The sequence below is a fragment of the Chiloscyllium plagiosum genome, unplaced genomic scaffold (assembly GCF_037043375.1).
Source record: "Chiloscyllium plagiosum isolate Xiang-an unplaced genomic scaffold, Cpla_swu_hap1 HiC_scaffold_9, whole genome shotgun sequence".
Taxonomy (NCBI): Eukaryota; Metazoa; Chordata; class Chondrichthyes; order Orectolobiformes; family Hemiscylliidae; genus Chiloscyllium; species Chiloscyllium plagiosum.
The window spans coordinates 49,481,469-49,506,052 of record NW_028270147.1 but is presented as its reverse complement, the minus strand read 5'-3'; the positions used below and the strand labels follow the sequence as shown (position 1 = coordinate 49,506,052).

The following is a 24,584-nucleotide window of genomic DNA, read 5'->3' as shown; positions in this document are numbered from 1 at the left end:
GGCAACACGAGCCGTGGACTGCCTAAGAGCAGCAAGGTACCACAAAACAGCACAGGAACAGTGTCTGGAGGCACCCAGAAGGAAGGGCAGGCTGTAGCGGAGCAAACGGCAGACAGCGGAGAAATGCAGCAGCCGATCCAAGCTCCTTCAAGACAGGCGGAGGAAATGGAAGAGGAGGGAACAAAGGAGACAGAGGATTGGATTACTATCAAAAGCAGGAAAAGGAAACCTCACAAGGCCCCCAAAGCCACCCAACAAAGGAGGAAGCGACACCTACACGACGAGGATACAGGCAGCTCTTCCGACGGTGAGGACGGGCGCAAGGAGGGTCATCACCAGAAGAAGAGACAGAGCGCCGCGGGGAAAAAGGAAGGCAGCATCGCCCAAACAGGAAAAGACGATCCCTCTGAGGGGATGGGTAAAGGCCTCCCCCCACCCGGTGAGAACCAAGAGATACCCACCAGCCCACAGCTCCAGGTAACTAGGAGCAACAGTCCTGTGATAGCCCCGCTGTCAGATGGAGAACTGGACTGTGCGGACCCTGGGCCCGACCCGAAGACACCAGAGCGGGGAAATGGCCCCAGCATGGAGCCGGACAGCTACCTCAGCCCTGGGAGGGTCCAGCAGTTTGCCGTCACCACGGGGATGCATACAACTACCCCAGAGAGGCAAAACCAGCAGCAAATGGACACTAGTAACCTCGTAAACTGTTAAAATGGGGATAAGAATTGCCAGCATCAATGCGCGTAGCATCAAATTGACTACGCGATGTGTTTCTATGATGGCCTTCCTGGCCTATGTTAAAGCCGACGTCCTGTTTCTGCAGGAGTGTGGGATACCGCACCTCAGCAGCTACAAGAGATGGTCGAGCTTGTGGGCCCATGGGCCGTCAGTTTGGTCGGAGGGCAACGATAGCCGCGCCTTCGGTCTGGGTATCCTATTGAGAGGAGGCAACTTCACCATCTCCGAGGTTAAGGAGGTGGTGGGCGGGCACCTCCTTGTCACCAACGTTATGTGCAGGAATGCTCCCCTGAGACTGATTAATGTGTATGCCCCAGTGGGTAAGAGTGAACGGTTGGCCGTCCTGCAGTAGCTTCCACTGTTGCTGGCTACATCCAGACCGGTCATTCTGGCCGGAGACTTCAACTGTATCATTGATGCAGATGGACGATCCGGCGGGGGGGATAGTAAACTGGACGCCACGTCCAGAGCCCTGATGGACGCGGTAAAAGATGCCAAGCTGCACGATGCCTTCAGCACCCCTGCAGATGGAGCGCAGAGTAGATACACCTGGTCACGGGCAGACGGGTCTATCCGCTCAAGGATAAATTACCTGTTTGTGTCCCAAACACTCTCGGTCAGATCCACCGACGTCAAGCCGGGGTTCTTCTCTGACCACTGCCTCCTGCTGGCCGACTGTCACCTACAGGACGAGCAACAGGCTGGTAAGGGAACGTGGAAACTGAACACCAAGCTGTTGACCCCGGGAAACATCGAGGAGCTCAAGAGGGATTACGCAGGTTGGAGAACCGCGAAGCCCCTCTTTGAGTCTCCAGTGGACTGGTGGGAAACAGTAAAAGGGAACATCAAGAGGTTCTTCTTCCTCAAAGGTGTTCAGGAGGCGAGAGAGAGGCAGGGAAAACTGTCCCAACTCCAGGAAAGTATGGAGAACCTGCTCCTGCTGCAGATGTTGGGGGTCGATGTCACGGAGGACCTCCAGGAGGTGAAGGGCCAGCAAGCCTCGCTCTTTGCCTCGGCGGCCTCCAAGATAATCTTCCGGTCCAGAGTCTGCTCTGTGGAGCAGGATGAGACGTGCTCACATTTCTTCTTCCAGAAGGTGCACAAAGAGAGCTCCGTGCTCAGCAGCCTGAAGGAAGAAGATGGCTCGATAACGTCATCTCAGGCTGACACCATGAGGATCAGCAAATCCTTCTATGTCAGTCTGTATGACGTGAAGCCGACCGACAGCGCGGCCTCCCCAGTCGTTCCTGTCCTCTGTCAAGGAGGTCTTAGACGACGGAACACAGGAGAGGCCGGACCCGCCGCTATCTCTGGACGAGCTGACCAAGGCCCTCGAGTCCTTTGAAAAGAATAAAACTCCTGGAGGCGACGGCTTACCGGTCAAGCTCTATTCTGCTCTGTGGGACTTGATTGGCCAGGACCTGCTGGAGGTGTATATCAGTATGCTTCTGGAAGGTACCATGAGTGAATCCATGAGGAAAGGCATCATCACCCTCGTCTACAAGTGGAAGGGGGAGAGGGAGGAACTCAAAAATTGGAGACCAATCTCACAGTTGAATGAGGATTACAAACTTCTGTCAAAGGTAATCGCCAACCGTGTCAGGTCTGCTCTGGGGTCGGTGATTCACTCTGACCAAACCTGTGCTGTACCGGGCAGGAAGATCGCTGAGAGTCTCGCACTCCTCAGGGATACGATCGCCTATGTGCAGGACAGAGGGTTGGACACCTGCCTCATCAGCCTGGACCAGGAGAAAGCCTTTGACAGGATATCACACAGGTATATGAGAGATGTTCTCTCCAAAATGGGCTTTGGGGAGGGAATCTGCAATTGGATCAGACTGCTCTACACCAACATTGTCAGTGCAGTCTCAATCAATGGGTGGGAATCAGATAGCTTCCCAGTCAGATCTGGAGTCAGGCAGGGCTGCCCTCTCTCTCCTGCCTTGTTTGTGTGCTGCATAGAGCCATTTGCCGAGTCCATCAGGAAGGATGCGAGCCTGAGAGGGGTGACTATTCCTGGCAGTGGGGGCCTGCAGGTCAAGGCCTCCCTGAACATGGATGACGTCGCCGTTTTTTGCTTGGATCCGCTGTCCGTGCGCAGACTCATGTGCATATGTGACCAGTTCAAACAGGCCTCGGGGGCCAAGGTAAACCGAGGCAAGAGCGAGGCCATGCTCTTCAGGAACTGGGCCGACCAATCCCCGATCCCCTTCACCGTCAGGACTGACCACTTGAAGGTGCTGGGTATTTGGTTCGGGGGAGCTGGGGCATGCGCCAAGTCTTGGGAGGAGCGTATCAGCAAAGGGAGGCAGAAACTGGGCAGATGGAAGCTACAGTCGCTCTCCATCACGGGAAAAAACCTGGTCATCAAGTATAAGGCACTGTCATTGCTGTTATACGTGGCACAGGTCTGGCCTATTCCCAGAACCTGTGCCGCTGCAGTCACCCGGGCCATCTTCCAATTTGTATGGAGATCAAAGATGGACCGGGTCCGAAGGGACTCGCTGTACAACGGGGGAAAAAATACACCCAATGCCATCCTCACCCTGATGGCCACCTTTGTGTGTGGCTGCATCAAGCTGTGCGTGGATCCCTGGTACGCAAACACCAAGTGTCATTACGTACTGAGGTTCTACCTGTCCCCGGTGTTGCGAAGGGTGGGCCTGGCCTCGCTGCCGCGGAACGCTCCGAGTAGTTGAACCGTTCTGTATCACCTGTCCTTGGTGGAGACGTTTATGAAGAAAAAACACCTTTGACCACAAGTCCATCAGGAAGTAGTCAGCATGTAGTGTCCTTGAGACCCTTCGGGAAAAGGAGAGGGTGGATCCTATCGAGCGGTTCCCTGAGCAGACTGTCAAAGTCATTTGGCAGAATGCCTCAACGCCAGAACTTTCCAACAAGCACCAAGACATAGCTTGGCTGGTGGTGAGAAGGGATCTGCCTGTGAGATCCTTTATGCACGCCCGGACTCTCAGTCACACCGCATGCTGCTCTCGAAGCGACTGCGGGGGGGACGAGACTGTCACACACCTCCTTCTGGAATGTGCCTACGCAGAAGAAGTCTGGCGAGGAATGCAGTGGTGTTTGTCGAGGTTCGTTCCGAGCAGCGCCGTGACGCGGGACTCCGTGCTCTACGGTCTGTTCCCTGGGACACACACCGAGACAAACATCAACTGTGCCCGGAGAATCATCAACTTGGTGAAGGACGCTCTCTGGGCGGTCCGAAACCTGTTGATCTTCCAGCTGAAGGAGTTGACCCCAACTGAGTGTTGCAGACTGGCACATTCCAAGGTCCAGGACTACGTGTTGAGGGACATGCTGAAGCTTGGGGCAGCTGCCACCAAGGCGCGGTAGGGAAAGACCACCGTGTAACATTTGCCTGCCTAAGAAGAACAGGGGGCCCACGCAGTCATTTGGGCTCTGCTGACGCCTCAGCTAAATATATGGACATATGATTGATAAACATACAGACCTGTATATAAAAATGATAAATTCTGATCTCTGTATGTAAATTTCTATTCTATTTCCGTACAGTCTATATTTTCCATATCCTTTTCCACAGTAAATACTGATGCAAAATATTCATTTAGTATCTCCCCCATTTTCTGTGGCTCCACTCAAAGGCCACATTGCTGATCTTTGAGGGGCTCTATTCTCTCCCTAGTTACCCTTTTGTCCTTAATATATTTGTAAAAACCCTTTGGATTCTCCTTAATTCTATTTGCCAATACTATCTCATGTCGCCGTTTTGCCCTCCTGATTTCCCTCTTAAGTATACTCCTACTTTCTTTATACTCTTCTAAGGATTCACTCAATCTATCCTGTCTATACCTGACAAATGCTTACTTCTTTTTCTTAAGCAAATCCTCAATTTCTTTAGCCATCCAGCATTCCCGATACCGACCAGCCTTCCCTTTCACCCTGACAGGAATATACTTTCTCTGGATTCTTGCTATCTCATTTCTGAAGGCTTCCCATTTTCCTGCCGTCCCTTTACCTGCGAACATTTGCCTACAATCAGCTTTCGAAAGTTCTTGCCTAATACCGTCAAAATTGGCCTTTCTCCAATTTAGAACTTCAACTTTTAGATCTGGTCTATCCTTTTCCATCACCATTTTAAAATGAATAGAATTATGGTCGCTGGCCCCAAAGTGCTCCCCCACTGACACCTCAGTCACCTGCTCTGCCTTATTTCCCAAGAGTAGGTCAAGCTTTGCACCTTTTCTAGTGGGTACATCCACATACTGAATCAGAAAATTGTCTTGTACGCACTTAAGAAATTCCTCTCCATCTAAACCTTTAACACTATGGCAATCCCAGTCGATGCTTGGAAAGTTAATATCCCCTACCATAACCACCCTATTATTCTTACAGATAGCTGACATCTCCTAACAAGTTTGTTTCTCAATTTCCCTCTGACTATTAGGTGTCTATAAAACAATCCCAATAAGGTGATCATCCCTTTCTTATTTCTCATTTCCACCCAAATAACTTCCCTGGATGTATTTCTGGGAATATCCTCCCTCAGCACAGCTGTAATGCTATCCCTTATCAAAAATGCCACACCCCCTCCTTTCTTGCCTCCCTTTCTATCCTTCCTGTAGCATTTGTATCCTGGAACATTAAAAGCTGCCAGTCCTGTTCATCCCTGAGACACGTTTCTGTAATTGCTATGATATCCCAATAGACAATAGACAATAGATGCAGGAGTAGGCTATTCTGCCCTTCGGGCCGGCACCACCATTCAATATGATCATGGCTGATCACCCTTAATCAGTATCCTGTTCCTGCCTTATCTCCATAACCCTTGATTTCACTATCCTTGAGAGCTCTATCCAACTCTTTCTTAAATGAATCCAGAGACTGGGCCTCCACTGCCCTCTGGGGCAGAGCATTCCACACAGCCACCACTCTCTGGGTGAAGAGGTTTCTCCTCATCTCTGTCCTAAATGGTTTACCCCGTATTTTTAAGCTGTGTCCTCTGGTTCAGCACTCACCCATCAGCGGAAACATGTTTCCTACCTCCAGAGTGTCCAATCCTTTAATAATCTTATATGTCTCAATCAGATCCCCTCTCAGTCTTCTAAACTCAAGGGTATACAAGCCCAGTCGCTCCAGTCTTTCAGCGTAAGGTAGTCCCGCCATTCCAGGAATTGATCTCGTGAACCTACGCTGCACTCCCTCAATAGCCAGAATGTCTTTCCTCAAATTTGGAGACCAGAACTGCACACAGTACTCCAGGTATGGTCTCACCAGGGCCCTGTACAGTTGCAGAAGAACCTCTTTGCTTCTATACTCAATCCCTCTTGTTATGAAGGCCAGCATGCTATTAGCCTTCTTCACTACCTGCTGTACCTGCATGCTTACCTTCATTGACTGGTGTACAAGAACACCCAGATCTCTCTGTACTGCCCCTTTACCTAAATTGATTCCATTGAGGTAGTAATCTGCCTTCCTGTTCTTGCCACCAAAGTGGATAACCATACATTTATCCACATTAAACTGCATCTGCCATGCATCTGTCCACTCACCTAACCTGTCTAGGTCACCCTGTAATGTCCTAACATCCTCCTCACATTTCACCCTGCCACCCAGCTTAGTATCATCAGCAAATTTGGTAATGTTATTTTTAATACCATCTTCTACATTAATATATATTGTAAAAAACTGCGGTCCCAGCACTGATCCCTGCGGTACCCCACTGGTCACTGCCTGCCATTCCGAAATGGAGCCGTTTATCACTAATCTTTGTTTCCTGTCAGCCAACCAACTTTCAATCCAAGTTAGTACTTTGCCCCCAATACCATGCACCCTAATCCCAGTCCCATGTTCCTTTGGGCGGCACGGTGGCATAGTGGTTAGCACTGCTGCCTCACAGCGCCAGAGACCCGGGTTCAATTCCTGCCTCAGGCAACTGACTGTGTGGAGTTTGCACGTTCTCCCCGTGTCTGCGTGGGTTTCCTCCGGGTGCTCCGGTTTCCTCCCACAGTCCAAAGATGTGCAGGTCAGGTGAATTGGCTATGCTAAATTGCCTGTAGTGTTAGGTAAGGGGTAAATGTAGGGGTATGGGTGGGTTGCGCTTCGGCGGAGCGGTGTGGACTTGTTGGGCCGAAGGGCCTGTTTCCACACTGTAAGTAATCTAATCTAAAACCATGCCCTGAGTTCATCTGCCTTCCCTGTTAGGCCCTTTGCATTGAAATAAATGCAGTTTAATTTATTAGTCCTACCTTGTCCTGCCTGCCCTGACTGTTTGATTCACTTCTGTTCTCAACTGTACCAGTCTCAGATTGATCTCTTTCCTCACTATCTCCCTGGGTCCCACTCCCCCCCCCACCTTAATAGTTTAAATCCTCCCGAGCAACTCTGGCAAATTTCCCTGCCAGTATATTAGTCCCCTCCCAATTTAGGTGCAATCCGTCCTTCTTGTACAGGTCACTTCTACCCCAAAAGAGATTCCAATGATCCATAAATTTGAATCCTTCTCCCATACACCAGCTCCTCAGCCATGCATTCATCTGCTCTATCCTCCTATTCCTGCCCTCACTAGCTCGTAGCACTGGAGTAATCCAGATATTACTACCCTTGAGGACCTCCTTTTTAAATCTCTGCCTAACTCTCTGTAATCTCCCTTCAGAATCTCAACCTGTGGGCGGCACGGTGGCACAGTGGTTAGCACTGCTGTCTCACAGCGCCAGAGACCCGGGTTCATTTCCCGCCTCAGGCAACTGACTGTGTGGAGTTTGCACGTTCTCCCCGTGTCTGCGTGGGTTTCCTCCGGGTGCTCCAGTTTCCCGTAGTGTTAGGTAAGGGGTAAATGTAGGGGTATGGGTGGGTTTCGCTTCGGCGGGTCGGTGTGGACTTGTTGGGCCGAAGGGCCTGTTTCCACACTGTAATGTAATCTAATCTAATCTTTTCCCTTCCAATGTCGTTGGTTCCAATGTGGACAATGACCTCTTGCTGGCCCCTCTCCCCCGTGAGAACATTCTGCACCCTCTCTGAGACATCCTTAATCCTGGCACCAGGGAAACAACACACCATTCCGCTTTTTCTCTGCTGGCCACGTAAACGTCTGTCTATAGCTCCGGTTACAGAATCCTCTAACACAATTGATCTCTTGGAAGCCAAAGTACCCCTCGTTGCAATAGAGCCAGTCTCAATACCAGAAACGTGGCTGTTCGTGCTACGTTCCCCTGAGAATCCATCACCCCCTACATTTTCCATAATAGCATACCTGTTTGAAATGGGTATATCCACAAAAGACTCCTGCCCTTGGTGCCTACCTCTTTTACCCTTCCTGCAGTTAACCCATCTATGTGACTGTATCTGAGACTTTCCCCCCTTCCTATAACTGCCATCTATCACATACTGTTGCTGCTGCAAATTCCTCATCGCTTCTATCTGTCTCTCCAACTGATCCACTCGATCTGATAAGATTCGCATCCAACAGCATTTATGGCAGATATAATCCGCAGTAACCCTTAAACTCTCTTTAAACTCTCACATCTGACAAGAAGTACATATCACTGTATTAAAGGCCATTTTTGCTCCTTCACAATCTACAGACCCAGAAAATAACACTGTCTTATTCCTCTTCAAAACACTGCCTCAGGTTAAATTAAGAGCTATGGCTTATATTTTAAGTTTGATCAAGTGACTTATCTCCAAAAACATATAATCAAGAAAGAACCCACTGTAGTCACTAATTCAGCCTTTCTCTTGGACAGACTTAAAACAACAATTAACTTATCTGATTCTGTGCTGTGAACTTCGCCCAAACCGTTCCTCCAAGATTACAAAAGTATGAGGGGCACGGATAGGATAAATAGGCAAAGTCTTTTCCCTTGGATCGGGGAGTCCAGAACGAGAGGGCATAGGTTTAGGGTGAGAGGGGAAAGATATAAAAGAGACCTAAGGGGCAACTTTTTCAAGGAGAGGGTGGTACGTGTATGGAATGAGCTGCCAGAGGATGTGGTGGAGGCTGGTACAATTGCAACATTTAAGAGGCATTTGGATGGGTATATGAATAGGAAGAGTTTGGAGGGATATGGGCCGGGTGCTGGCAGGTGGGATTAGATTGGGTTGGGATATCTGGTCGGCATGGACGGGTTCGACTGATGGTCTGTATATCTCTATGACTCTATGATTTGACCGAAGGGTCTGTTTCCATGTTGCAAGGTCTTTTTCCTAGGATGGAGGAATCCAAAGCTAGATACATAATCGAGAGGGTAAATATTTAAAACATTAAGAGGGGTAACCTTTTCATTCAGAGGGTGAGGCATGTATGGAACAAGCTGCCAGATGAAATGGTAGAGACAGGTACAATTACAACATTTAGAAGACATCTGGGTGAGTACATGAATAGGAAACATTTGGAGGGATATGGGCCAAATGCTGCCAAATGGGATGAGGTCAGATTTGGATATCGGGCCAGTGTGGACAAGTTGGGTCTGTTTCTGTATGATTATGGAGACTATAATATCCCAATTTGGAAATACATCACTGTTCCTTCACCATTGCCACATCAGGTTCCTGGAACTCTCTCCACCACAACCTGCAGTGGACTGAGGAGGTGCCTCTCCAATGTCTTCTCATGGGCAAATATAATGGGAAATAAATGCCAGCCTTGCCAATGATTCTGACATTTCATTCCAAAACCATGAGAAAGATTGTCAACTACAAAGACTGAAACCCTATGTGAGAACATTTATTAGTGTGACTCTAGTGATTGTAAAGAGGTTAACCAGGTGGACCTCATGGAAAATGAGTTCCCTGATTAGGGTTGTTGAGCTGGGGGCCCGAGCTGACAGATAAAAACCAGATTATCAGCTGGCTCTTGAGCTAGCTAGTGTGTACTGTGGATTTTTAGTCATGGTTTTATTTGTTTATGGGGAACTGGCTACTGAGCTGACTGGCCACAACCAGTGGCCCTAGGGAGTTTTTGTTTGTGATTTTATTTTTTTTGTGAGAAACTAGCTTTTGAGGATTTTGTTTTTGTTTGTGGGGAGCTGGTTCTTGAGCTGGCTAGCCACAATCAGTGTGCCTCGGGTTCCTGGCTCTTGAGCTAGTTGGCCACAAGCAGTGAACTGGGGATTTCTTAAAACAAAAAGTGTTAAGAGGTTCTGTTCACTCTGTGGAAGCTGGATCAGTGTCAAGCACTTTCCATGTGTAAATAAAGGGTGCCTGTGGACGGACCTATTTCAGTGACAAGGTCAGATTTTGTGCCCAGATCGTCATGTGATGAAGCCTCTGGGAAAACCTTCAAGCAGAATTGGCAACAAATACAAATCACAATGCATTTGGTTGGGGGAAGCATTTTCATGTCAGATATGCCTAGAAAATACTTCACATTTCATAAATAACGAAAAAACTGCTGATATAAAAATAAATCCGGAATCACAGCGTTATTTCTGCTTGAGAACGTCACCGGTTTCTGAAACGATGAAATAAACTCCACTCGGTGCGGCCCTGGGTAAGTGCGGCCAAGGTTAGTGTCCGGGCGGAACCATTGTCCTGAGCCGCTGTTGTCCTGCCGACCTGGTCCGCGCGCTGAACACTTCCGGCTCGTGGAAATGGCGTCGTGGTGTATTGTGCGGCTTTGGCGGTCTGCGCTGTAAGTAATGAATGTCAATTTAAAGCAGTTAAATATCAACATTTCAAACATTTGTCATTGGACGGAGCAGAAGCAGAGCTTGTTGTACCCAGGCTGAGATGTGTCTGGGTTGTTATTTTTTTCACTTTGGGATTGGCTGATTTAGTTGGAGGTTGAAACTTTATTGCTGGAACAGCACAGCAGGTCAGGCAGCATCCAGGGAACAGGAGATTCGACGTTTCGGGCACAGGCCCTTCTTCAGGGAAGAATCCGCTCTTAGTTGGAGCCGCTCTTGGATCAGGATTGTCGCAGAATGTTTTTTTGGGACAGTCCTGTGCTTCTGTTTCACTTGGAAAATAAGCGGATTTGTTCTTATAAAGCGGCTGCCAATCACTTGAGGTTCAGAATTAATCTGATGTGACTTCTTGCACGAAACTTTCTAAAAATTGTGGACCGTTATTGTTTCCTTGAGCAACTTTCTCGGGCACTCCTGGTTTTAAATGTCAACAGTGAATCTCTGAACACATCTGTGCAATGCAACTCCCTGTTTCCCCTCTAATAATTCCTTGCCCCTGTGTTTAATCTCTAGATCATTCCAATACACTTGAGAATCGTAAAGTTCCATTGCACGGAAACAGCTCCTTCGGCCCATCGTGTTCATACCATTCATCAAGCGCCTAGCTACTCGAATTTCATTTTCCAACATTGGCCTGTAGTCTTGTATGCTATTTGTGCTTTTCATGCTTATTTAAATACTTCGTAAAATCTTGTGAGGGTTCCTACCTGAGAGAAATTGAGGACTGCAGACGCTGGAGATTAAAGTCGAGAGTGTGGTGTTGGTAAAACACAGCCGATCAGGCAGCATCTGAGGAGCAAAAGAGTTAACGTTTTGGTAAGCCTGAAGCAACAACAACTGCTCCTCGGATGCTGCCTGACCTTCTGTGCTTTTCTAGTGGCCCACTTTTTGACCCTATCTATACCACCCTTTTAAGCAGTGAGTTACAAATAGGCCCCCACCATCTGAGTGACGTACTTTTTTCCCTCAGTAGCTTTCGGAGCACTGCTCCTTCTGATGAAGCGCCATTCAAAAGCTAGTGCCTCCAAATAAACCTATTGGACTGTAACCTGGTGTTATGTAATTTTTAACTTTGTCCACCCCAGTCCAACACCGACACCTCCAGGTCATATACTCAATTTGTACATATTGATTAGGTCCTCTCTTCAGCCTTCTCTGCTCTGAAGAACACAATCCCAAATTATATAGCCCAGGCAACATCTGATGAATCTCATCTCAAGTGTAAACCCATCCATCTTATAGTGCAATGACCAGAACTGCATGCGTGTGTAAAATCAATATTTTACACACAACCTCCCTACTCTTGTATTCAGTGCCTTAACTAATAAAAACAGGTATCCCATGTGATTTTTTTAATTGTCTTTTCTACTGTCCTGAAGCCTTCAAGGATGCATGGACATGCACATGAAGGTCCCTCTGATCTTTTTTGTTCCTAGGGTCCTAACATTCATTGTGCATTTGCTTATCTTGTTAGTCCTCCCAAAATCCATCAATTCACACTTTTCAGGATGAAATTCCATTTTCCACTGTTCTGCATACCTGATTAACCCATCTATATTGTCCTGTATTCTAAAGCTTGCAGCAGTACCAATTTTTATGTCACCTGCAAACCTAACTGAATAATGTGAATGTAGGAAATATAATGTGCACTAAAAGTGGCAAGGGACCAGCATCCCACCCTGCTGTATGCCACTAAGCCAACTTTGGATCCACTTTGCCAAATTTCCATGGATCCATCTTTCTTACTTGACCAGTCTCTCATTCAATATCACATCAAAAGCCTTACTGAAGACCATGTCGATAAAATCAACTGCGCTACCATCATGTACATACCTAGTCACCTCTGATGAAAAAGTTAATCAAATTTGTAAGACATGATTTCCTTTCTAATAGAGCCAGGCTGACTATCTTTGGTTAATCCTTAATTCTCCAGTGGAGAAAGTTTCAGCCCATGAGATTTTTTTCCAGCAGTTTCCCTGCCTTTGGTATAGGACTCGTTGATCTGTAGTTACCTGCTTTATCCCTATCAACCTTCTTGAATATGGGACCACATTAGCTACCCTTCTGTTCAGGGCAATTCCCATTTGGCCAGCGAGGATTTGAAAGTTGTCAGAACCGCTTTGCCTTCCATAACAGCCTGGGATATATCTCATATGGGCCCAGGGATTTATCCACTTCTAAGCCGTCGAAAACTCTTAATACCACCTCCCTCTCAATATTAATGTATTCAAGAATATCACAGCCCCTCTTCCTGATTTCTGTACCTGCATCGCCTTTCTTTATAATGAATGAATATAATGAAGTAATCATTTAAAACCTAACCTTCATCTTCTGGCTCCACACAGGTTGCCACAATGATCTTTAATGGCCACTACTCTTTCCCAGGTTATTTTTCTTCCCCTAATATGTATATAAATCATCTTTGAACTTTTCTTTATTTTACTTTACTTTTTCTTTCATGCCCCTTCTTTGTTCTTGCAATTTCTTTTTAAGTAACTCCTTATTTTCAATACATCCTGTTGTTGGATTTCTGCTGTTTTGAGTCTTCAGAATCTGCTCTAAGCTACCATTTCTTTCCTTATCTAGTCCTATACATCCCCGGATATCTAAGATTCCCTGGACTTGTTGGTTCCAACTCTTCATATTTGTGGGAGTATATTGGCTCTGCACTCTCACTATAAACCTTTTGAATAGCTCTCACTGCTCTGATGTCTATTTTCCTACAAGTAACTTCTCCCTTTAATCATCTCCAGCCTTACATTAAAATCGACCATCTCCAATTCAGAACCTTTATTTCTGGTCCACCTTTGCTCTCTTCCATAATTACCTTGAATCTTAACTGAGTTATGGTCACTATTACTGAAATGCTCCTCTGCTAACACTCCAACTGCTTCCTGGTTTAAAAAGCTTTCCTGGGTATATTGTAAGAATTGCACCCCCTCTGAAACTTTCACCTATGTCTATCACATTTATGATTGGGGAAGTTGAAATCCTCTGTTATTACCCTATCATTTTGCTAAGATTTGCATGCATATCCATCCTTCTGTCTTGCCCTGACTGTAGGGGAGTGGAGGCCTATAGTACAATCCCAGTAGTATGATTGCCCCCCCCTTGTTGATTTCAAGCTCCACACTTAGAGAACATAGAACATTAAAGAACAGTGCAGGCCCTCGATGTTGCGCTGACTTATGGAACCAATCTGAAGCCAATCTATCCTACCCTATTGCATTTTCGTCCATATTTATATCCAGTGACCATTTAAATGCCCTTAAAGTTGGCGAGTCTACTACTGTTGCAGCCAGTGCATTCCACTCCCCATACTAGTCTCTGAGTAAAGAAACTAGTGGCAGCACGGTGGCACAGTGGTTAGCACTGCTGCCTCACAGCGCCAGAGACCCGAGTTCAATTCCCGCCTCAGGCGACTCTGTGTGGAGTTTGCACATTCTCCCCGTGTCTGCGTGGGTTTCCTCCGGGTGCTCCGGTTTCCTCCCACAGTCCAAAGATGTGCAGGTCAGGTGAATTGGCCATGCTAAATTGTCCGTAGTGTTAGGTAAGGGGTACATGTAGGGGTATGGGTGGGTTTCGCTTCGGCGGGTCGGTGTGGACTTGTTGGGCCGAAGGGCCTGTTTCCACACTGTAATCTAATCTAATCTAATCTAATCAAAACCACCTCTGACATCTGTCCAATATCTATCACGCTTCAATTTAATGCTATGTTCTCTTGTGCTAGCAATCACCATCCGAGGAAAAAGACTCTCATTTTCCTATCTGACCCTCTGATTTTCTTAAATAAAACAGCTTTCAACCTTCGTCTTTCTAACAAAAATAGTCTCAAGTCCCTCAGCCTTTCCTCATAAGACCATCCCTCCTTACCAAGTAACATCCTAACAAATCTCCTGTGCACCCTTTCCAATGCTTCCACATCCTTCCTATAATGCGGTGACCAGAACTGTATGCAATACTTCAAGTGCAGCCGCACCAGAGCTTTGTACAGCTACAGCATGACCTTGTGGCTCCAAAACTCAATCCTCTACCAATGAAAGCAATAAGCCTTCTTAATAACCCTATCAACCTGGGTGGCAACTTTCAGGGATCTGTGTACATGAACACCGAAATCTCTCTCTGCTTATCTACACTACCGAGAATCTTACCATTAGCCCAGGACTCTGTATTCCTGTTGCTCCTTCCAAAGTGAATCACTTCACACTTTTCCGTATTAAACTCCATTTGCCACCTCTCAGCCCAGCTGTGCAACTTATCTATGTCCCTCTGTAACTTGCAACATCCTTCAGCACTATCCACAACTCCACCAACCTTCGTGTCATTCGCAAATTCAATAACCTATCCTTCTACGCCCTCATCTAGGTCATTTATAAAAATGGCAAAGAGCAGTGGCCCCAAAATAGATCCTTGCGGTACACCACTGGTAACTGAATGCTAGGATGAATATTTCCCATTAGCCACCAACCTTTGAGGAGCTTCCAAAAATAGCGTGCCTCCATATTACAATTATCAACTTTTTGATCAATATTGAGACATTCCCCTTTGCACGCCATCTCATTCTAAAGCCCACTCTCCTGCACCAACTCTTCAACCACGATTGATCTGATCTGTCTGCCTATTCTTCTTTGAGGTTCTGTCTTTCAATCTGCGACATACCTCCATAAATTCTTGTTGCAGAAACTCATTCCTCTTTCAGCCTGTCATTTGTTTCTGTGTGAGCCACAGCCTCCAACTGTTTACCTTCTCTCTTCAGCAGTTCAGTCACCAGGGAGGCAGCATATCCTGCAGTGAGGTCTGCAGAAACATTTTTCTGTACAATTCACTATTGAGAACCCTACCAATATTGTTCTTCCTCTCTATCTGCTCCTCCCCTGAGCAGTGAGTTCTGATTCCACTCCCTAGATGAGCTAACACATTCACCATTTTCCATGACAGGAAAGCTGTTTTTGGGTGAGAGACACACTGGGGCTTTCCTAAGTCCCTGCCAGTTCCCTTCTGTCTGGTGGTCACCCAGTCCTTCTGTCATTGCACTTCCATAAGCTACAGGGTGACTGCATCTAAACATATCCACCTAACTCTGAGCTTCTTTGATGCACTGCAATACTTCCAGCCGATGCTCAAGCTCTGGAACCTGATGCTAAAGCTGGTCAAACCAATCACACTTTCTGTAGATGGGCTCATCCGGTCTGTTAGGAATGTCGGAAACTTCCTCCATATTGCAGGCTGTGCAGAGATGGGCTTCTTTCATTAAAAATACCCTTACCCTGAATTTAAGCCAATTACAAAATTAATTACTTTAAAGCCACAACTCTTGCTTTTCCTTAATGTAGATTGAAAGCGGAAAAAACAGTTGACCCGTTATGTACCAATCAGCTGTCCTGTAGCATATTAATTGAAAGAAATATCTGAATTTTATTACGAGCTTAACTTGTTATGGAGGTGCTTTTGCAAGCTGACTTATACGTGTAAATCTACTGCTAACATCATAACTGAACTTCGCACACAGGATTGATATGTTGTTGATTATGCATATGCTTCACCTGTTTAAGTAATCATTGCTTTAAATTTATTAGTAAGTGTTTTTATTTTCAATAGTTCTTTACAGCTAAAAGCTTCTGAAAGGTTGCTTCCTGCTGTGTATCCTGTGCACAGCACATCCAGGCGGAACAATTCTAATCGAACTTCAGTAGTTCGCTGTGGAAGACAGGTTTATGCCAGGCTATATCCTGTTCTGCTGATTCGACCTGATGGATCCACTATCAATATCCGATACAAGGAACCTAAAAGAATTATTACAGTAAGGATGAAGGTTATTTTGTTTTTTGGGAGAGGTAGAAGGAAGCAACTTTGATCAAAACATCCAAACTAATTGATTGTTTAAGTTCTGTAATGCTTCTAAGACAAATAATATGGTGGCATATAAAAGCAGATTTGTAATTTCATAACCTTCCTGTCAACATTTTAACTCAAAAATACTTCAAGCTTTTTTGAAATGAATACTTTCTTAGGAAAAATATGAACGTTTTCTTCCATGTTCATGGGTTTTCCACATCAAAAATGAGCTCAGCAAGACAAGATGCTAACTATCTGAAATAAGGTAGAAACTGTGGAGAGGCAGATGTTGCATGACCTACTTAATTTTCCAGCTTTTTTTTGTTCTTATTACCTTAAGTTAGAAATATATTCCTGGAACTGGACATTTGAAAATAAGGGTGATGGCATGTATACATTGTTTTATCGTCTTCAGGTCTCTGTCTGAAGGCAGGTCCAAAGTTAGTGGAGGCAGTCACTCACTAATGAATGTGACTGTCGATGTGGAAATTCTGTGTCGCTGATCATGCGGACCCTTGTCTGGCTGATGAGCCCAATCCTACAGCTGCATCTCTGACCACACATTTGTGTTTCCAGTAGAAGTGTAATTAACCCCTGGCCTTGAAATCACTGTCATTCCTTTGTCTGGTTCCTTTCCTGTACTTCCTCTTGCTAATGGGTGATCTCAGAGAATTGTGCCCCTTCATACAAGTTTTTTGCAACTCGGTTTCTTCTGAATGGAGATCTCTCACACATTAACATCCATGTTGCATTTCTTGAGTGTCCTCCTCTTGTTCAAGTGCCTTCCATGAGCTGGATGAAGGTGATTAGTTTTGGCAATCGGAATTCTGACTAGCCCAGCAGAATTGGTTTCAGATGATCATGGCCTTGATGTTGGTGCTATTGGTTGTTTCAAGGATGCTGATGTCAGTATGCCAGTCCTCACAGCTGATGCAGAAATTCCACCTCAAACAGCGTTGATGGTACTTAGCAAGTTCCTTAATGTTGTTTCTATGCATAGTTTTGGAGCCATGTGGAAGAGTTGAAAGATGTATAGACCTTATACACAAGAACCTTGATATCAACACACATGTCACTGTCATTAATGATTCATATCTTTACGTGTTCAAAGGCAGTGCACACAGATTGGATGCAAAACTGAATTTCCATATTGATGTCAACCTTAAATGATTGGTAACTTCCCAGGAGGGAAAATAAGTAATTAAAATGGAAATGCTGGGTTAAGTGATGTATTGTACCTGCATGTTGTAGGAGTTGGTGGACCCCATTGTGTTTCACAGTGACTGGTTGTTTAAGAAAGTCTGGCTTAGAGTTTGAGCTGGAATCTGAGTTTTGAACACTGTGACATACAGGGAGAGGGAGAGTTACCTGGATGTTGTGTTTTGGGGGTAGCCACACCCCTTACATTGACTTGCAGGGGAGGAGAAGAAAAGAGTAGTTGTAATCAAGGAGCGTATAGTCAGGGAAAAGATACTGTTCTCTATGTCCAGGATTGAGGGTCCTGAAGGCTGCGTTGCCTGTCTGGCGTCCAGGTTCAGAATATCTCATCTGGGCCACAGAAAAACTTGAAGTGGGAGGGGAATGACTTCATTGTCATGGTCTATGTAGGTACCGACGACTTATGTAGAAAGAGCTCTGCTGAGAGATTGCAAGCAGTTCGTTGCTAAATTAGAAAAACAGAACCAAAAATGTAGTAATCTCTGGATTATTACCTGAGCCACGGGCAAATAGCACAAGGTCAACAAAGTTAAAGAGTGTGATTTCAAAGATTGATGTGGATGAAACAGGTTTGAATTCGTGGAATATTGGCACCAGTACTGGGAATGGAGGGATGGGATGGGCTTCACCTGAATCATGCTGAGACCAGATACCTGGCGAATCGCATGACGAGGGCTGTGGATAGGGCTTTAAACTAAATAATGTAGGGATGGGTGCAGTCGTATGAAAAATTACTGAAAAAGTTAGAGGGGAGATCTCCAGCAGAGGTTGTGAAAGTTTCCAGAACAACTAATTGGACAGAGAATAAGGAAAGGGTCAGGGACCTAACTTCAGGCACAGCAGATGAGAGAACAACTATGAAAAAGGGGACAGTCAATACAGGACTGTGGGTGTTGTACTTAAATGCATACAGTATATGATAGAAGGTAAATTAGTTTGCCATTCAGAATGAAATTGGCAGGTATGCTGTTGTGGGTATCAGAGACCTGGCTGCAAGAGGATCAGGGCCAGGAGACACATTCTGTTGAATGGACAGGTGAATGCCCAGAAGGGTGGGTTGCCTTGTTGGTAAGAAATCAAATTAAATTGATAGCAAGAGGTGATATCGAGTCGGAAGACATGGAATGGTTAGAGTTGAGGAACCCCAAAGGTAAAAAGACACCGATAGAAGTTGGAAGGCTGACCAACAGTAGTCGGGAAGAAAATAAATCGCGCGATAGGAAAGGCATGTAATAAAGACTCTATTGCAGTAATCTAGGGGACTTCAATATGCAGGTAGAACAAGGTAATCATGTTGGTAACGGATCTCACAAAAAGGAACATGTGAAATGTCTATGTTATGGTTCTTTGGAGCAATTGGTGGTAGATCACACTAGAAAACAGGCAATTTTGATTTGGTGATGTATAATAAGGCAGTGCTGTGTTCACTGCTTTTCATCATTTATATAAATAATTTGGATTTGAACGTAGGAGGAATGGTTAGTAAGTTTGCAGATGACCCCAAAATTGGAAGTGGAATGGCCAGCGAAGAGGATTACCTCAGATTACAATAGAGTCTTGATCAAATGGGCCAAGGAGTGACAGATAGAGTTTAATTTAGATAAATGTAGGATGTGTATTTTGCAAAGGCAAAATAGGGCAGAACTTATACACTTAATAGTACAATCCTGGGAAGTGTTGCTGAACAAAGAGACCTTTGAGTGCAAGTTCATAGTTCCTTGGAAGTGAAGTCGCGGGTAGATAGGATACTGAAGAAAGCGTTTGGTATGCTTTCCTTTATTGGTCAGAGCATTGAGTACAGGAGTTGCAGCTGTACAGGACATTGGTTAGGCCACTTTTGGAATATAGTGTGCAATTCTGGTCTCCCTCTTTTCGAAATGATGTTGTGAAACTTGAAGGTTCAGAAAAAATTTACAAGGGTGTTGCTAGTGTTGGAGGGTTTGAGCTATAGGGAGAGGCTGAATAGACTGGGGCTATTTTCCATGGAGCGATGGATGTTGAGGGGTGACCTTACGGAGGTTTATAAAATCATGAGGAGCATGGACAGGGTGACTAGACAAGTCTTTTCCCTGGGGTGGGAGAGTCCACAACAAGAGGGCATAAGTTTCAGGTGAGAAGGGAAAGATTTAGAAGGGAAACTTTTTCACGAAAAAGGTGGTGCATGTACGGACTGAGCTGCCAGGGTAAGTGGTGGAGGCCGGTACGATTACAACACTTAAAAGGTAACTGGATGGGTATATGAATAGGAAGGGTACAAAGGGAAAGCAGTCAAATGGTGGCAAATTGGATTGGACTTATTGGTTGGCATGAACAAGTGGATCAAAGAGTCTGTTTTCATGCTGTGTGGCTCTATGACTCTGTTTGATTAGGGAGCTTAAGGTGAAGGGAAGTGACCATAATATGATCGAAATCACCCTGCAGTTTGAAAGGGAGAAGTTTGAATCAGATGTAATGGTATTACAATTAAGTAAAGGTAACTATAAAGAAATGAAGAAGGTGCTGACCAAAGTTGATTGGAAGGGGAATCTACAGTGGAGTGCAATGGCAGGAGTTTCCAGGGGTAATTCAAGAGGCACAGCAGAAATTTATCCAGGGGAGGAAGTGGAGGACAAGACAACCATGGCTGACAAGGGAAGATCAGGGACAGCATAAAAGCAAAATAAAAAGTGTCCAATATGGTGAAGGTTCATGGGAAGCCAGAGAATTGGGAAACCTTTAAAAACCAGCAGGGGTAATTAAAAAATCAGTAATGGGGGAGAAGATGAAATATGAGGATAAGTTGGCGAGCAATAGTAAGTAAGATTACAAGTGTTTATTTTTTAGATATTTAAAAGGTTAAAAAAAAAGATAAGAGTTGGACAATAGGCCGCTGGAAAACGAGGCTGGAGAAGTTGTATTGGACAACAAAGAAATGGTGGAGGAACTGAATAGATACTTTGCATTACTTTTCACAGTGGAGGACACCAGCATACCGAAACTTCAGGAGAGTCAGAGGGCAGAGGTAACTGTTGTGGTCATCACTAAGAAGAAGGTGCTGGGGAAACTGAAAGGTATGAAGGTGGATAAATCATCTGGACTAGATGGACTACATAACAAATTTTTGAACAAGATAGCGGAGGAGATTGTAGAGGCATTAGTGGTGATCTTTCAGGAATCACTGGAGTCAGGGAAGGTTCCACCAGACTGGAAAATGGCTCATGTAACACCCTTGTTTTCAAAGGGAGGGAGACAGAAGATAGGAAACCATAGACTGGTTAGCCTGACCTCTGTTGTTGGTAGGATTTTACAGTCTGTTATCGAGATGAGACTGCAAAGTACTTGAAAGTGCATGGTAAAACAGGGCTTCATTAAAGTTGGGGTGAGGGTGGGAGTTCGGGGTCATGCCTGACCAAGCTGTTAGAATTCTTTGGAGGTAACAAACAAGTTAAACAAAGGAGAGCTAGTGAACATGAACTACTTGGATTACCAGAAGCCCTTTGACAAGGTGTTGCACAGGAGGCTGCTAAATAAGTGAAGTGCCCATGGTGTTAGGGGCAAGGTACTGGCTAGAGCATTGGTTGACTGACAAGGCATAGAGTAGAGATAAAGGGGTCTTTTTTAGGGTGGGAGCTGGTGACTACTGGAATTCAGCAAGTTACTGCTAAGTTACTGTACTCAATCTAAACACACCTATTGCTTCATTCATTCAATTTCATTTAACTATATTTTGATTAAACCAGCAAATTTTAGATTCATACCTACACAGTCTTAGTTTTGACATTTTTAATTGACTTAGCATTAACAGCTTTTGAGGAAACAATTCAGCAGCGGTGTTCATTTTGCTTGAAGATGCTTATTGATTCCACCTTGAATGGCCTGTGCTTTAATTTCAAGTTTATGTTTCTTTGTTCTGGATTTCCCCACTCATTAAATTACCTTAATACATATTTCATCTTCTATCATTAAAGCTTTCTTCAAGGTAAATGTGAAATCAGATATAAATAATTGTGTCATTGAAAATAAAGCTTCTTGCTCTTCCTACAGTAATCATTCATCATCATTTCAAAATCGTACAAGCTTTTCATATTCTATCTCTAAAACCAAAACATGTTTTGATCACTTGTAGTATGTGCTGAGGCAGATTGCCTGTTTTTCTATTATGAGCTGATGCATTTCATCAGTATATCCATATTGTTTGAAAACCATTTCTTGAATATAATTAACTGATTTGTTACAGATGCCAGTCGATGTTTCCCTTCTGCCAGAAGCTGAACGGAAAGCAAGAATGCGCAAACGTGATCCCAAGAGAACCAGGATGAAAGAGGAGCAATTTGAAGATGAATTTAAAATTGACGATTATAGCAAATTCTGGAAGAAAAAGTGACCTTCAGGATTTTGAATTCAGAAATGCAGAACTGTCACCAGACTGCTTGACTGGCGCTGACATCAGTGAAACCTTGACTGATGTACACTGCACATATTACTATTGCGTTTCACTGATGAATAGTAGTCTTATTTGTATGTTTGTATCGACTTGTGTTCTTGACTCAAAATGTCACCAGGACTAAATCCTGTTTTTATTTCTTTCTATCTCTAGGAGAAAATATTTTCCTGTTAACTAGACTTCCCCCATCATCACCATACACAACTATTCTGTACTTGCAGTGTCTGGCTGCACTTAACCAATATATCTATATATTTTGAGAACATTTAGCCACATTTTGAGTTTTATGTTAGACGTTTATTATCTTATTCATGGAATATTTATTCTGGCAGATTACAAGTACTTCCATTCAATGATAATTATCCTAGGAATGGAATGATATTTGCAACAATCTGAAATGAACAAGTAGTTGGGGTTGTACTAAACATAAAATCCTTACATTCTGAAATTGGATCTGTCATTTGAATGTAAAATCCATGGCTACAATGTTCATTCCAGGACAGAATACTTCTGAGTTGATTTACCTTCATATTTTAGGTCGTGCTGCATTTAAAATACTGACTGATGATTTAAACTGTAGCAAAAAGTGGATTAGTAACAGTTTGAATTACTAATGTGTGCTCTAACTCATTCAAGAGATGCATTATGCATTGATAGTTCTGATATAACAGAACAGTTCCATTTTTGTATGATCTCGTCATAAGAAAATAGCCACGCCATGTAAACTAATGGGGCAGGAATCATGTTGTAGCCAATAAAGATAAGGAAAGTTCGCGTTCTAAAAATAACGGTCGAAATTCTTCAATTGCGTTAAAGCCTATTTGCATTTAAGAAGCTAGCATTATAGTGTTTTGACTGTGTATTCTGGATCAGATGCTGAAGTTAAGACCTAACCACCCATTTAACTCCAGTGATCTGAGCACACAGATTTTCAATCGGGCTAACCTAGGAAATATGGCTTATCTCTATAAAAGGCTAAAAAAAATTTTGTCCTTCTTGGGCCTAGACAAAGTCTAAAGCTTTACCTGTTTCTTTTATCATGAGAAGCCACAGGATGAAACAGTATCCAATTCTACTGCTTCAACTTTTGAAAGGAATGGAGTTTAGACGTAGGGTTAGAAAAAGCACCCAGAAGTTAGCTTTTCTGGGAACCTTGTTTTTGCTGCAATAGGTAATTTTATGACCTACGTATTGTTCTGCTATAGCATGAATTTGCTACAACACGATTGACAAATTGGGGACACTGTTTCTAAAGGACAAAGTTTTAAAATGTGTGGCTATAACATGATTACAAAGTGCAATTTCTCTATAACACAGGGTTACACAACAACGCAACCATCACGCTATAGAAGTACCTAAAACTGGCTTAGAGTTAAAGTCACGACTCATATGTCAGAGATCAAGATCAAGATCAAGATCCAAACGGACCCCACCACCAAGGATATATTTCCCTCCCCTCCTCTATCAGCTTTCCGTAGAGACCACTCCCTCCGCGACTCCCTTGTCAGATCCATACCCCCCACCAACCCAACCTCCACTCCCGGCACCTTCCCTTGCAACCGCAGGAGGTGCAACACTTGCGCCCATACCTCCCCCCTCACTTCTCTCCAAGGCCCCAAAGGAAACTTCCATATCCGCCACAGATTCACCTGCACCTCCACCCACATTATCTACTGCATCCACTGCAGCCGGTGTGGCCTCTATATTGGGGAGACAGGCCGCCTACTTGCGGAGCGATTCAGAGAGCACCTCTGGGCCACCCGGACGAACCAACCCAATCACCCTGTAGCACAGCATTTCAACTCCCCCTCCCACTCCACCGAGGATATGCAGGTCATTGGACTCATCCACCGCCAAACCACAACAACGCGACGGTCGGAGGAGGAGCGTCTTATCTTCCGACTGGGAACCCTCCAACCACAGGGGATGAACTTGGACTTCACCAGTTTCTTCATCCCCCCTCCCCCCACCTTGTCTCAGCCGAATCCCTCCAGCCCGGCACCGCCTTCCTGACCTGCAGTCTTCTTCTTGACCTCTCCGCCTCCACCCTACTCCGACCTATCACCCTCACCTTGACCTCTTTCCACCTATCACATTTCCAACGCCCCTCCTCTAAGTCCCTCCTCCCTACCTTTTATCTTCTCCTGCTGAACACTCTCTGCTCATTCCTGAAGAAGGGCATGTGCCCGAAACGTCGAATCTTCTGTTCCCTAGATGCTGCCTGACCTGCTGTGCTGTTCCAGCAATAAAGTTTCAGTAGAGATCAAGATCAGAATTGATTTAATTTGTGAAACAATAGAGGCACCATTACATGTTTGGATTTATGTCATCCACCGATTAGGTTTATAGAACATAGAACAATACAGCACAGAATGGAATAATTTTGTCTGGAAGTTACAAATATACGATAAATGAGAATAATTATAATGGGAGACTTCACTCATCCTTTGACTCAGATTATAATAATGTAAAGGGCAGAGGTGGGGAAGAGTTTCTGGAACTGTGTTCGAGAGATTTCTGGATCAGAATATTTCTGGTCTAATGGTGAAAGAGACGTTCAGTCTAGCTGGAGCGAATGAGGTCACATGAATCAAATGTTAGTGGAGGCACAGTAGGAAGCACATTTGTGAGCTAGTGCTCAAAGTATCATGTTGCTGTGGAACAGGACAAGGTGCAATGCAGAATGACAAAAATTAATTGAT

At 44.8% G+C, this 24,584-nt stretch overlaps 1 protein-coding gene across 1 annotated transcript; it reads left to right on the top strand.

Annotated features, from left to right (window-relative positions):
• Positions 1 to 10,202: 10,202 nt before the first annotated feature.
• On the top strand, positions 10,203 to 24,149 carry mrpl55 (mitochondrial ribosomal protein L55). The gene is made up of 3 exons (XM_043699243.2): positions 10,203 to 10,351; positions 16,005 to 16,206; positions 21,676 to 24,149. The coding sequence occupies exons 1-3, from the start codon at positions 10,311 to 10,313 to the stop codon at positions 21,820 to 21,822; spliced, it is 390 nt and encodes a 129-aa protein (XP_043555178.2). The 5' UTR covers positions 10,203 to 10,310; the 3' UTR covers positions 21,823 to 24,149.
• The last annotated feature ends 435 nt before the right edge of the window (positions 24,150 to 24,584 follow it).